We start from the raw sequence: 15,633 nt of genomic DNA on the forward strand, positions 1-15,633 counted from the left end.
GCAACCCTGTTATTCGCCTTGTATGACCTCCCATCAATCTTCACCGGGATGAGAAAGCTACCTCCGCTCTTAGGTAGCTGCTTGATCCAACCTCTACTCCATCTGGCTAAGATATTTGACATCATGTTCCTAGGCTTGATGCCCGGCAGCTTCCAAAGTACAGTCAATGCCTTAAAAAAACGTTTCTCAAAATAAATATCAGAAAAAGTGTCTAATGGTCTTTAGGAAGCACATAAGGACAGAGAACTTCACTTGGAGGATTGGGTCTATCAGACTTAAGTTAGAAGAGCCAATAGCTACTTATGTCTGGATACTGGAGTTTCTCATAGTTTGACCAGTGATCACCGTAGATAATAGCACGTAGGGTGAGCACTGACGCATCAGCAGTGGGGCTGCACAGCCTTTACAGGACAATGGGAAAAATACACGGATCCTCCAAGGTGCTAGTGTACGAAACCAGGGTTCCATCGACTTTTCCATATGGGGTGCCATATATTCCTAAGGGCTGGCATGCACCTTTGACACAACCAAAGGGAACACGCATTACAAAGCCACGATGTCGGGCTGGTATTTTTTAGCCCTGACCAAAACTTTAAAAACATTTGCTACAGTGCAAATATTTTTTTCTGTGCACTGTGCATTTATAAGATAAATAAGACAATGTGTGCACTTTTGGGAGTTATAATACCCCCTCATTGCATTGTAATGCAAGCACTCCATTGGAGGTGTAATAATAAACTGAACAGCCAATATAAAGAGGGGAATAAGGTATATGTCTCATAATAAACTGAAAAGCCAATAAGAAGAGGTTAAGGAGGGATATGTCTCATAATCAACTGAACAGCCAATAAAAAGAGGCGAAGGAGGGATATGTCTCATAATCAACTGAACAGCCAATAAGAAGAGGCGAAGGAGGGATATGTCTCATAATAAAGTGAACAGCCAATAAGAAGAGGTGAAGGAGGGATATGTCTCATAATAAACTGAACAGCCAATAAGAGGAGGCGAAGGAGGTATATGTCTCATAATAAAGTGAACAGCCAATAAGAAGAGGCGAAGGAGGGATATGTCTGATAATAAAGTGAACAGCCAATAAGAAGAGGCGAAGGAGGGATATGTCTCATAATCAACTGAACAGCCAATAAGAAGAGGCGAAGGAGGGATATGTCTCATAATAAAGTGAACAGCCAATAAGAAGAGGTGAAGGAGGGATATGTCTCATAATAAACTGAACAGCCAATAAGAGGAGGCGAAGGAGGTATGTGTCTCATAATAAACTGAACAGCCAATAAAAAGAGGGGAAGGAGGGATATGTCTCATAATAAACTGAACAGCCAATATAAAGAGGCGAATAAGGTATATGTCTCATAATAAACTGAACAGCTAATAAGAAGAGGCGAAGGAGGGATATGTCTCATAATAAAGTGAACAGCCAATAAGAAGAGGCGAAGGAGGGATATGTCTCATAATAAAGTGAACAGCCAATAAGAAGAGGCGAAGGAGGGATATGTCTCATAATAAACTGAACAGCCAATAAGAAGAGGCGAAGGAGGGATATGTCTCATAATAAAGTAAACAGCCAATAAGAAGAGGCGAAGGAGGGATATGTCTCATAATAAACTGAACAGCCAATAAGAAGAGGCGAAGGAGGGATATGTCTCATAATAAACTGAACAGCCAATAAGAAGAGGCGAAGGAGGTATATGCCTCTTGGTGGAGCTAAAACATACCCTACGTATATTTTCAAGCATTTGTACCAATAGGTATTGCCGGAAGATATGCTAAGTCAGACCGTAAAATACTAAATTCCGTGCTCCGACTTAAAAAGAGCCCCTCAATTGAAACCTTACACGTTGCGCTAAGGATTGTTGGAAGTTGATACAAAGATATTGTTAAGGAGGAAGATGGGAACTCATTGGGATTCACCACTTACTTTTCACAAAGAGTTTCTTTGGAACCTTGTTCTCCCATTCTCTGATCTATCCCCATAGAACAATGCATTACAAATGAAACAAAGTATCAAGAAGGCGGCTTCACTGGCATGTAGCATTGTTCAACAATGGCCCGGCTCTGTCCCCTTTGTGACCTCACACAGTATTAAAAAAGCTGGAGACTATATTCTACATCTAATTGACCACCCTAGGATCACACATTGACAGCTGGACAGGGGTGTTTTATCAGGACAGTGTGTGCCCCTGTGTAATGATGGGGCTTAGGACATAGAGATGAAAAGGTTTTATAAGGATATTAATTGATAAGAAACTGACCATGGGAAAATCCTTCAATTTTATCCATGTAACACTGACAGACTGCTATAGAAGTTTTTTTTGATGTTTTAATGCTTTATGGACTCTTTTTAAAATACATGCCTAATGAATGTGTGTCTGTTGCATTGATTTTATTGGTTTCTACTTTCATTGGAGGCCTTTCTCAAAACAAATAAACAATGCGCTATATTGTGTTGGAAGGGATTTCTTGAATCTATCACAACCACTGACAGTTACACTGGGTACAATTCCTTTCCGCTGGTTTCAACTCACTTGGCAACCCCAAAAGGGGCAGCACAGCCCAATCACAACAAATAATCCAGATCTTACAGGACAGCACATTAACAACGCCTTACTACAATTCTCTACTTCTTCATTGTCCAGTAATAACCACTCATCTCTTGCAAAGTTACGCCCCCTAAGACTTGAGCAAGACCTCACCGCTGCTGCCGCCAGGGCCCTCTCGACGTCCCGGCAGCGTTCCTGCTCCACCTCGCGGCGGACTTGTAGGCGGAGCTCTGCGCAGGCCGCCCTCACTGCGTTCTGTTTCTCCAGCTCGAAGCCCATCCACTGGGCCTGTAGGGCCTCTGAGCGTTCCCGCTCCAGCCTCCTCCGGAACTGTTCCAGCCGCTCAGCCTCCAGGTGGTCCCGATTCCTTGCCACCTCGTCCAGCAGCTTGGTGAAGGACTGGAAGGGGAGAAAAAGAGAGAAGCAAAGCTGAGCTGGGTCATCAGATAGGGGGGCTTTTGAGAATGTTGCTGAATATAGTTCAACTAAAACTGAGCATGCGTCTGACAGGGCTGCAGCAAGACTGCAAGGAGCAGAACAAGGCACAACTTTAAGGGTTGTGCAAATATAAAAGGAATGTAAGGCCCTCAGGGCAGGTGTTTCCTCTCACATGCCAGACCTTACTTGTAGGCCACATGGTTGTAGGGGGCTACTGAGCCTCAACGATTGCGGTTTGGGTCATTTCCCTCTGGTGTCCTGGGGTTCATCTTACGATGGCTCTGTGAACAGGAAAAACACGAATGATGCAAATGTGATGTCCAGGGCGGCGAGGACGAGGAGCCAACGGCCCCTTGGGATGGGAGTGAAGGGCAGAAACGCAGAACTCAAACAGTCAAATAACAGACATATAACTTACTGTCTAGCCATGTGTTTGCCTTAATAAAAAGAGAAATACTTTAATATCACAGCAGAATTAAATACAGCACACATCTGTCAGGATTCAGCTCAAGAGTTCTAGAATCAAATCTATGGGGCTGTAGCCAAATTTGAGACTCCCTACACCAACCAGAATTACCACAGGCCCTGCAGATGTGAGGTCACTCTTGGCTCATTGAAACAATCATTGTGATCGGTAAACCGCATATCAATTCAGTTTGTATCCTGCAAAAGTATTCACACTGGCAACATTAACTTCTGATTCTCAGTGGGACACGGCTCAGAGTCCCTGTCAGCAGACACAGAGTTGAGGCATCAGCCCGGCCTTCCAGATCTCACCGCTGACCACAGGGAAACAACCTTTACAACGCAGTCATTACATCGCACTCCCTTTACATAGCAGTCATTACATCGCAACATCCATTACATTGCATGTCACTACAACGCAGCCATTACAACGCATATCACTACAACGCATGTCATTGCAACGTATGTCACTACAACACAGGCATTACATCGCAAGTCATTACAACCCATACCATTACAACGCATAGTACTCTTACACTATCCAACACTTACCCTACTGTTGCACACACTGGAGTTAGAATAGTAATTATTACCCCTATACTATCCAACACTTACCTTAAATGCGATGTAATGGTATGCGTTGTAATGGTATGCGTTGTAGAGGTATAATACGATGTAATGGAATGCGTTGCAAAGGTAGTTTAAAAAAATGCAATGTAATGGCATGCTATGTAAAAGAATGCGTTGTAAAAGATGTTGTGATGTTAAAACTGAATTGTAAAGGCATGCGTTGTAAATGTATGCGTTGTAACATCATACATTCCTGACCACAAGCAGCACGGCTGGGCTTGGCGGTGGTCGCACGTCTTCGGCAGTTGCAGCCTCTAGACTGCTGAGGGTTCAGTGGATACACACTGAACTGACATGCGGGCTACTATTTCGTTCTACTGTGATATTAAAGAACTTCTCTTTTTATTAAGACAAACACTTGGCTAGACAGTTAGTTATTATGTCTCTTGTTTGACTGTTTGAGTTCTGAGTTTCTGCCCCCTCACGATTGTTCCAAAAACGTTTGACTCCTCGTCCTCGCCACCTGAGCATCATAGTCGGAAAAGATGCGTTTTGTCCTGTTCTCAGAGCCATCGTTTTGGTTGCTCCACACACCGGAGACTTTGCTGAGCTACTGTAAGTGGACAATCGCTCCACCTGAACCACAATATACGGCTATATGGAAGCCAGGAACTGCTACTCTCTGATCATAACTTCCTCAAGGCATTCACATGTTATTGTTTTTTTTAATGAGGGCGTCCTACTGACTTGAGCACAATATGTCTTCCTAATTAGGTGCGCGCTCCCACTCCCGTACTACCGCTTTCTACAGTCCAAACACGATGTAGATTCCCCTCAGAGGCAGGAGTTTGTCCCTGAGCAATACAGCTTCCTATATGAGGGAGAGAAGCCTCTCCCTAAATACAGTACTGTTATGGCTGTCTTTTTGCTAGCTCTTTGGAGAAGGAGAATGATGGAGAGTGACTCCAGCCTATCACCCCCATAGCATAGGGATTAGGCCGATAGACAGGGACCCTGTCTTACATATATAAGGGCATTTTCGTACTATTTTCCTTAGAGTAAGGCTTATGAATTTAAGTTAGGGGATAGATATATAAATAGTAGTCATGATTCGCTCATTTGCTAACATGCTGAGCTGTTTTTCATGGAGCTATGCATATTATGGGCTCCGTAGGCCTTAAACGAGACAGACTCCATTTTGCTTTCTGCCCGGTAGCTCGAGAAGGCCTTCTAGGTCAAGTGTAATGTTTTAGTTTCAAGCTGTTGTTCGCTTGGAGAGAACCGGTTCAGGCTGACCCTTATCGAAGGAATGTATTTTTCTCCACTCCGAAGACACAACTTCAGGCCGGCCGGCTGGGAAAGTGTCCTTGGTACGGGGAGGTACAAGAATTTGGTGGGCGGCAGGTTACTGGCCGTGGATTTCCATGACGGAACGGGCTTTGATATTAGCGAAGGTGTTAGTCAGTTTGTCAGTTAGTCCGTAGGCGGCATCTAGCCGTTAGCATCTCTGCCATTATTCATTCTCATGGTGGACAAGTCGCCATCTTTGAAGTCCGAGAAAGATTTAAGACCGAAACTCTCTGAGATAGACTGAACGAGAAGTAGCGCGGAGCGCACTGATACAGAGAGAGAGAGAGACGGTAGCTAATAATCAGCAAGGTTCCGAGGTCCTGAGGGGAAGCAGACGAGGTTGAGCCTAGCAGTGCAGACGTGTACTTGTGACGGCTGAGGGTGACTGCAAGGCGAGCCAGGACACAGAGACGAGAAGGGAACCTAGATGACTGCCGAGTCCAAACTTCATATTAACCAGGTGATGTCCGTCCATTGCTCATAGATTGTGCACTCTAATCTTTGCCTTTTTCTTGCAAATGTTATGCTGCATAGTAATGTGATTTATGTCTATTGTTAATAAATACCCTAATTCATATAGAATTATTGTGTACCTGGTGTTCATGTTCAATCTAGGTAAACCGCACTTCTAGTTGAAAGCTGTTTAGGTGAACGGATGAGAAATCCCGATCAGGTAAATGGTGATCGAATAAAGAGGGAGTGAGTGGACCTTTGATGCCAAGAGCAGGGAGTACACTATACAATCTGGAACCATATTCAAAGTTATTATTTTAGTTCTGTCCCGAGTAGATTGCTGAGATATCATCCTAATAATGGTTCATAGGAATGTGGTCGTCGTTGATATGCGGCGTTAATGAGAACACTGGGTGGGAGACCAGTGCCGATACCCACTGGATTGTGGCTTGAATAAGTGAGAACGCCAGGGAGGATACTGGCGCTTAGTTTCGCAGGATTGCGAACAGTTTGGAAAAGGGAGCATTGGGTTCTGCAGGCCCATGTGTAGACACACCGGATTGTGTGTCAGATCTGCCCTAGGGTAGAACGGTCTGGGTCGGGGTGACCGCGAGACCAACTGATGTGAATAGGATATTGTAGAAAATCTGTATATGTATATTGTCATTCCCCATCCTTAGGTGCGACCTGTATATTTATCTGTATATCTACTCATTGTGAATACGATCTAAGGAGGGAAGGTGAGTACGTTTTGGCTGGGTCACAGGGGCCCCTGGGGGCTGATCCCATCTAAACAGAAAATCCGGCCATTACATCTGGCGTCACGAACTGTTTACGAAGCCTGTGTGCATTGTATTGTTTTAATCTTGTTGGTTTGCGCTCGGCTTGTACGTATAAAATTTGTTTATAATTGTGTATATAATTTTTTTTTTTTTTTGTTTTTTTTTGTTGTGTCATTATGTTTGCGAAAAAATCATCGTCGGTTTTCAAGTTACCGATTCAAATTCCCGGCTGGGAATGTACGCCCTACGAGGCTTTGGCCCGTGAGTGGGCTGATTCTACTGGTTTAAGTGAAAATTGGTCTTCATGCTTGGAGCAGGCGGAGCCTGCTGATGTGGTTTCGTGCCTACAGAAAGCGCCAGTAGTGAAGGGTGATGAGCTTCCTATTTTAGGACGCAGAGGGTGGATTGTTCTTAATGCATACAGAATATTGCATGAGAGGTTTGTTCAACTACAGAAACAGTTTAAAGATTCGGAAGGACAGTGTGTCGAGTTGCAAAATGCGCACACTTTGTTGCGTTGTCAAAATAAATTGCTTGCCGATAAACTTGAAACATATCAGACCATTGCCGAAAGAGCTGCGGTCCGTATTGCACGATACAAATATAAACATCGTCGTGGACGTGTGTCTTCCCGCAAAGTGCGTATGGTTGTAGCAAAAGCTGGAATGGATTGGAACCCAGATGAGTGGGACGGTAATATCTGGGATTCTCATACTTCTGACTCCTCGGCAGAGGAGGGTGATAAGCGCGAGTCTCCTCGCTCCAGACGTGATTGTAAATCTGCTTCATGTATTGATTCGACTCCAGATTGTGACCGTGCTCGTTCTTCCCGTGCGGATGACGTAGCTTGCCCTGATTGTGCTGTTAAATCTAAGATGCGGGCTTCCTCGGAAGCTCTTCCCGCAGTTTCTGCTCACCCGATTTTTCGACGAAAATTGCAACAGGCCCCTGGTAATCCGGGTGGTATAGCCCTTGATTGTATTGAGGATTTTACTCAGCAGGAGGTCAGTGACATTCTGCAACGATTTAGACAACGGCCTGGTGAGGCCTTGCTTACCTGGATGGTGCGTCTTTATGAGCTTGGCGCTGCCGGTATTATGCTCGATGCTGTTGATTGCTTACGATTTTGCTCTTTGAGTTCTGATTCTACGATTCAGGATCATTTTCGGAATTACGCTGGTGCTGGTCAAATTTCTTTGCTCCAGCTTGCGTCTGACGGCTGTAATCATAAATATCCAACTGAATCTGATTGGCCTACTGATGAAAAACCTTGGTACACTCTGCGCGATGCGTCGCAACGTTTGAAAGAGGAAGTCATGAAAACGTGTATCTTCCTTAGTACTGCTGACAAGTTATTGGATGGTCTTTTAACATCTTCTGTGCGTAATCGCATAATCCGTGCTTCTCCTGTTGCTTACAAGCAGGTCATGATGACATTATTGATTAACCAAACTGGCAACCCTTTGTCTGTTGTGCTTGAGTCTGTTCGTCAGCTTGGTGAGCTGGGTGAATGGTTTAAACCTGAAAGACAATCTCGACCTGAGGGTCGTACTGGTGGGGACTATAAGTTCTCTAGACGTGACATGTTTCTTGCTCTCATTGCTGATGGTGTCAAAAGAGAAGACATTGATGGTGAGCCTAATAATCGCTTATGGGACAGGTTTCGTAAGCGTGGTTTGGATCGAAAGGAGGGTGCCCGTCGTGTGCGAAAGAATGAGTGTGATCGTGGTTCGGATGACAGTGGTGATGAGAGACGACGTGTGAATTCTGATCGCCGTGATGATCGGCGCTATGAACGTGAGGGATCCCCTCGTCGTAATGATGGGAGGGGGAGAGAGGATGATCGTGAGAGGGGAAGAGATGATCGTGGTTCTAGCAGACGACGAGATGCAAGGAGTTATTCCCCTGACGTAAGAAAGAGGGAGGATCGTAACAGACTCTCTGACCGTAACTCACAACTTTTTGAACCTGACACTAATCCGTTTCGTACTGGAGACGGATATGAACAAGAAATTCTAATACCCAAGAAAACTGAGAACATTTACCCTGATTTGTCTTGGTTGACAGAACGCAGGAAAAATGACTAGGAAATAGGTCAAGCTCCGGTACGCAAGTGGGCCCACAGAGATTGCAGTCCTTATGTAGATATTGAGATTTTTTGGAAACATCGTAATATCCAAAGGGCCCGAGCGTTGGTTGATACTGGGGCGGAGGCCACTTTAATTCATGGTAAGTCGAGAAAATTTAATGGACAGTCTTTCACAATTACCGGTCTGGGTGGTAAAGAGACACCCGCAGTTCAAACTGCACTTGAAATTAAAATTGGTAGAATTCCTCGTAGAGAATACTCTGTGTTGGTTGTGCCACTTTTGGAATACATTATTGGAATTGACATTTTGAAAGGTATGACTTTGCATTTGGATGATGGGTACTATCAATTTGGTACACGACAGTACATTTCGACCAGACCCGTACGGGTTGGCCGTTTACGCATGCCACCTATTAAAATACCTTTAGCAACGAAAGTGATTTGTCAAAAGCAATACCGCATCCCTGGTGGTCATGAAGAAATTACCGCTACGATTCAGGATTTGGTTGACGCAGGAGTCATTACTCCGGTCACATCTGCTTGGAATAATCCCGTTTGGCCCGTGCGCAAAAGTGACAACTCTTGGCGCATGACTGTTGATTATCGAGAATTGAATAAACATACACCTAAATTGACTGTTGCAGTGCCTGACATTGTTACATTGATTCAGAGAATTCAAAAGCATCCAGGTACGTGGTATGCTTCCATTGATATTGCTAATGCGTTCTTTTCAATACCAATTGCCCCCGAATGTCAGGAACAATTCAGTTTCACATGGAATGGACGTCAAATGACGTTCCGGAGTCTTCCTCAAGGCTATGTACATAGTCCTACAATCTGTCACCGGCTGGTGGCGGAACATTTGTCTGAAGTACCCACGAATCCACAAGTTCAGATTTGTCATTATATTGACGACATTTTGATTCAAGGTGAAACGCAAGATCAGGTACAGTCCCATTTAGATCAAATCATTGACTGTTTGCGAGCGAAAGGCTGGGAAATTAATCCTGATAAATTACAAACTCCATCCCAAGCTGTTAAATTTCTAGGAATTAATTGGCATGAGGGTCACAGAGAGGTGATTCCACAGGTTAAACGGAAAATTCTTGATTTTGCTGTTCCTAGGAACAGGAAAGAAGCGCAATGCTTTATTGGATTGTTTGGATTTTGGCGTCAGCATATTCCCCATTTGAGTCAAATCTTGGCTCCACTGTATCGAGTTACTCGTAAAAAGAATGCGTTTGAATGGGGTGAACCTCAACAGACTGCTTTTAATTTGGCTAAAGAAGCTATTCAGTATGCTTTGGATTTGTGGCCTGTGAGTGACGGTGATGTGGATTTGAATGTGTCCGTGGAAGGCCTGTATGCCAATTGGAGTTTGTGGCAAAAGCAGGGCAGACAAAAAGTGCCATTAGGTTTTTGGACCAAAAAGTTACCAGAGGCTGGTGAGTGTTACTCACCTTTTGAAAAACAGTTGCTCGCTTGTTATTGGGCTCTGGTGGATACCGAGCAGTTGACCCTAGGCCATGCTGTGATTTTGAGGCCGGAAATTCCCATTATGCAGTGGGTTTTGAGTTCACCGAAGTCCCATCGAATTGGACATGCTCAGGAGGCTAGTGTGATTAAATGGAAATGGTACATTCAGGACAGGGCACGTGTGGGTCCGAAAGGTGTGGCGGTTTTACATGAGCGAGTGGCGCAGGTGCCCTCCAAGGAGGCTGAAAGTGAGTGTTCGGTTCCCGTAGTGCAGGAGTCTCCTGTGAAGTGGGGTAAATCATTTGATGATCTGTCCGCGGAGGATAGAAAACATGTGTGGTTTACGGATGGTTCTGCGAAGTTCATTGGTGACAAAAGACATTGGAAAGCTGTCTCTTATAACCCGATTACAAAGAAATTGTTAAGCACAACTGGAGACGGTAAGAGTAGTCAATATGCTGAACTCTATGCGGTTTACCAAGTTTTGAAACAGGAGTTACCAGGTACATGTCATATTTTCACTGATTCCTGGTCCACTGCAAATGGACTAGCGGTGTGGCTGCCGACATGGCATTCTCATAATTGGGAATTGCACTCCAAGGAGTTATGGGGTAAAGAACTATGGCAAGAAATTTGGGAATTGCTCCCGCAGAGTACTGTAACAATCTTTCACGTGGATGCTCATACCCCTATTGACTCCCTTGACAAATTTTTTCATAATATTGCAGATGAACAGTCTAAAATTTCTGAGGCAGTGGTTGACATGCAAGATTCTGATTTGGCGGGATTGGCGAAGTGGGCCCATCAGAAAGCAGGACATTTTGGAGAGAAAGCCACTAGCAGGTGGGCTGCCGATAGAGGAATTCATATTCCCTTTTCTGTAATTAAAGATGTCATTCTACATTGTCCCATTTGCCAGCATTCTAGGAAAAAAGAGGTGCCTCAGATTGTTCGAGGCCACTTACATCGAGGTAAATTGCCCGCCCAAATTTGGCAGATTGACTATATTGGTCCGCTCCCTATGAGCAGGAATTGTCAATACATTTGCACAGTGGTTGATACTTATAGTGGCCTTTTGGTCGCTTTCCCTTGCAAAAACGCTACCCAAGTGAACACAATTAAAACCCTGGAGCTCATTATTCTGTATTATGGTGTCCCATTCCAGATTCAATCAGACAATGCATCCCACTTTCGTGGAAGATTGGTGCAGGAATTCTGTACGGAAAACAATATTGACTGGGTGTTTCATATTCCATATTATCCACAAGCTTCAGGATTGATTGAGAGAATGAATGGCTTGTTGAAAGAACAGTTGCGCAAGTTGACTGATGATCGTTACACCCAGTGGAGAGATGTTCTACTTCAAGCTTTGTTAATTTTAAATAATCGTCCTTTGTTACATGCTGAATCTCCTTTGATGCGTTTGTTTCCTCCACATGTTGATGCAAAACCAAATTCTATAGCGAACCCTGTTATGTATTGGGAAATTACCCCCGGTGCTTTGGCTCCATGTAGAGCGACCCCAGGTTCTGCAGGCCTCGACCTGCATGCATTAAATGATGCACAATTTCCAGGAAAGGATCGAATCATTGTTGAAACTGGCATTGGTGTTTCTATACCTGCCGGTAGTTTTGGATTAATTGCCCCTAGATCTGGCCTGGCCCTGAAAGGTATACAAGTACTCGGAGGAGTGATTGACAGTGATTATCAGGGAGAGATTAAGGTTCTCCTGCTTAATAGCAGTGAGACGGATTTGTTCATTAAAAAGTCTGACCGTGTTGCTCAGTTACTGATTATGCCTGTCTTCAGTGGTGAGATCAAAAAAGGCTCTGCCCCAACGTTGCTAACTGTGCGAGGACAAAAAGGCTTCGGATCGTCTGACCTTCCTGGAGCTAAAATATGGGTGCAATCGCCTAAAAATCCTCCTGAACAGGCTGATATTATTGCGACCGGTCATGACAACACCGTTTTGGTGATGAAGCCAGGGAAAGATGGCTGGGAAGCTGTCCCAGCTGATAAATGTTACTTACGAGAATGATTAAGGCCTGTGTTTGTATTCTTTCAGATCATTCTTTGGATTGCTGCTGCAGGATGTGTCGGCGCTGGACTCCTTTTGGCTTGCTACGCCGGGAGAGGAGAGGATCCACCGACGCCGGTTGATGGGATATTAAGAGCCCCGCGGTCTGCGTGGGAGAAGTCCTCCAACTTTTGGATCACACTCGCGAAGCGGGTGACGAACTCTCCGCATTTCTGCCTTACTCCAATGAGGAGCGTTACTGACATTTTAGCGACCTGTCTGGTAGCTGTCCCTGCATCCACTGAGACACTCCACCATATTTTTAATTTTTCTAATGCCCGATCTAATGTTATTCTGGGGGATTTTGCAGCACATGAATTTTGTCCCTCATGTACTCTTATTCCAGACCTTGATGTTTCTGTTAATTCCAGAATTACTACTTTTAATATTACCCCTGGAGATCTTTGTTTCATAATGACCTGCAACCCTAAAGCTATTACCGAGTGTCTGCGGCTGAAGCTCCAAGCCGCTACTACCTTTTCATTTCATCAACGTTTGTTATGTTTAAAGAGACTTCCGGATTCATGTCTTTCAGTTAAGAATAATATGACTTGTAAACGTTTAGTAGTAGCCACCAGTCACTATCGTCCAATGTTATTGCCAGCTGGATGGCTCTTTTCCTGTGGAAATTCATCTTGGTCCTATATTCCAGCGAATATTTCTGGTGGTCCATGTGCCATCACTAGATTAAGTTTGCTAATGTTTTCTTCACATCCTACTCCACATTCCCGTATTGTACGTGATTCAATGTCATTACATGAAGATTGTGACTCCTCTGTTCATCTCTATTCTAGATCAGAGTACCTTGGTTTAGCTTTTTCTATTATTGGAGTGCCTGCATTGGCCGTTTATAATGCCAAAACAATCGGCAAAATGGCCTGCTGGATGGTCAAATCGATTAATCAAACATCTACTGTTTTATCAGATTTATTATTAGATTCCCAAGGTGAACGTAGAGCTATTTTGCAAAACCGTGCTGCTATCGATTACTTATTATTGAAACATGGTCATGACTGTTCCGATTTTGAAGGTCTATGCTGTTTTAATTTGTCTGACCATTCTAAAGCTATCCAATCCCACATTAACAAACTACACGACTTGACTGCAGAAATTAGAGAACATATAGATCAGGGTTTCTTTGACTGGCTTTTTAACTGGCTCCCTGACATGCATTTCATACGACAAATTTTAGGGGGGGTTATTCTTACTATTTGTGTCCTGATAGCTATTTGCTGCTTTATTCAGTGTATCCCTTCCCTGCTACAATTTTTTAGACCTAGTAAGGGTCGTAGATCGGTTAATTTTGTTTCATATTATTCGTCTACTGACGTTAGCTCCATTTAGTTTGTGGTTAATAGACTGGAGTCAAGGGGTGTAATGTTATGGCTGTCTTTTTGCTAGCTCTTTGGAGAAGGAGAATGATGGAGAGTGACTCCAGCCTATCACCCCCATAGCATAGGGATTAGGCCGATAGACAGGGACCCTGTCTTACATATATAAGGGCATTTTCGTACTATTTTCCTTAGAGTAAGGCTTATGAATTTAAGTTAGGGGATAGATATATAAATAGTAGTCATGATTCGCTCATTTGCTAACATGCTGAGCTGTTTTTCATGGAGCTATGCATATTGTGGGCTCCGTAGGCCTTAAACGAGACAGACTCCATTTTGCTTTCTGCCCGGTAGCTCGAGAAGGCCTTCTAGGTCAAGTGTAATGTTTTAGTTTCAAGCTGTTGTTCGCTTGGAGAGAACCGGTTCAGGCTGACCCTTATCGAAGGAATGTATTTTTCTCCACTCCGAAGACACAACTTCAGGCCGGCCGGCTGGGAAAGTGTCCTTGGTACGGGGAGGTACAAGAATTTGGTGGGCGGCAGGTTACTGGCCGTGGATTTCCATGACGGAACGGGCTTTGATATTAGCGAAGGTGTTAGTCAGTTTGTCAGTTAGTCCGTAGGCGGCATCTAGCCGTTAGCATCTCTGCCATTATTCATTCTCATGGTGGACAAGTCGCCATCTTTGAAGTCCGAGAAAGATTTAAGACCGAAACTCTCTGAGATAGACTGAACGAGAAGTAGCGCGGAGCGCACTGATACAGAGAGAGAGAGAGACGGTAGCTAATAATCAGCAAGGTTCCGAGGTCCTGAGGGGAAGCAGACGAGGTTGAGCCTAGCGGTGCAGACGTGTACTTGTGACGGCTGAGGGTGACTGCAAGGCGAGCCAGGACACAGAGACGAGAAGGGAACCTAGATGACTGCCGAGTCCAAACTTCATATTAACCAGGTGATGTCCGTCCATTGCTCATAGATTGTGCACTCTAATCTTTGCCTTTTTCTTGCAAATGTTATGCTGCATAGTAATGTGATTTATGTCTATTGTTAATAAATACCCTAATTCATATAGAATTATTGTGTACCTGGTGTTCATGTTCAATCTAGGTAAACCGCACTTCTAGTTGAAAGCTGTTTAGGTGAACGGATGAGAAATCCCGATCAGGTAAATGGTGATCGAATAAAGAGGGAGTGAGTGGACCTTTGATGCCAAGAGCAGGGAGTACACTATACAATCTGGAACCATATTCAAAGTTATTATTTTAGTTGTGTCCCGAGTAGATTGCTGAGATATCATCCTAATAATGGTTCATAGGAATGTGGTCGTCGTTGATATGCGGCGTTAATGAGAACACTGGGTGGGAGACCAGTGCCGATACCCACTGGATTGTGGCTTGAATAAGTGAGAACGCCAGGGAGGATACTGGCGCTTAGTTTCGCAGGATTGCGAACAGTTTGGAAAAGGGAGCATTGGGTTCTGCAGGCCCATGTGTAGACACACCGGATTGTGTGTCAGATCTGCCCTAGGGTAGAACGGTCTGGGTCGGGGTGACCGCGAGACCAACTGATGTGAATAGGATATTGTAGAAAATCCGTATATGTATATTGTCATTCCCCATCCTTAGGTGCGACCTGTATATTTATCTGTATATCTACTCATTGTGAATACGATCTAAGGAGGGAAGGTGAGTACGTTTTGGCTGGGTCACAGGGGCCCCTGGGGGCTGATCCCATCTAAACAGAAAATCCGGCCATTACAAGTACTCTTCAGAATTGTAGACAGTATTGGTTCCTCTAGAGGGTACTTATCCTTCTTCTCAGACACAGTCTCCTCCAGATGTGAACACCAAGGGGCTGATTACGATGGCGGGCGGATCGCCATTGTAACCTGATTTACCCCCCTCCATATTGTAATGGTGGGTGTATCGCGGCGGACGCAAAGTGCATCTGCCGCTTTTCCCCCAGTTGGCAATTGTTACGATTGGCGGCCGGGCTGAGCTGGGCCACAATATGGTGGCGGTGCCTAGCAGACACCACCATCCATATTATGA

General features: G+C 44.4%; 1 protein-coding gene across 1 annotated transcript in view; it reads right to left on the reverse strand.

Moving 5' to 3' along the window:
- LOC147678610 (uncharacterized) overlaps positions 1-15,633 on the reverse strand; it is a 41,075-nt gene that overhangs the window by 21,094 nt on the left and 4,348 nt on the right. The window contains exon 3 of the mRNA XM_086945709.1: positions 2,709-2,954. Within this exon, the coding sequence (XP_086801835.1) occupies positions 2,709-2,954 (246 nt within the window). The remainder of the gene's footprint in view (positions 1-2,708; positions 2,955-15,633) is intronic.

This window comes from Lissotriton vulgaris, chromosome 12 (genome assembly GCF_964263255.1).
Source record: "Lissotriton vulgaris chromosome 12, aLisVul1.2, whole genome shotgun sequence".
NCBI classification, from domain to species: domain Eukaryota; kingdom Metazoa; phylum Chordata; class Amphibia; order Caudata; family Salamandridae; genus Lissotriton; species Lissotriton vulgaris.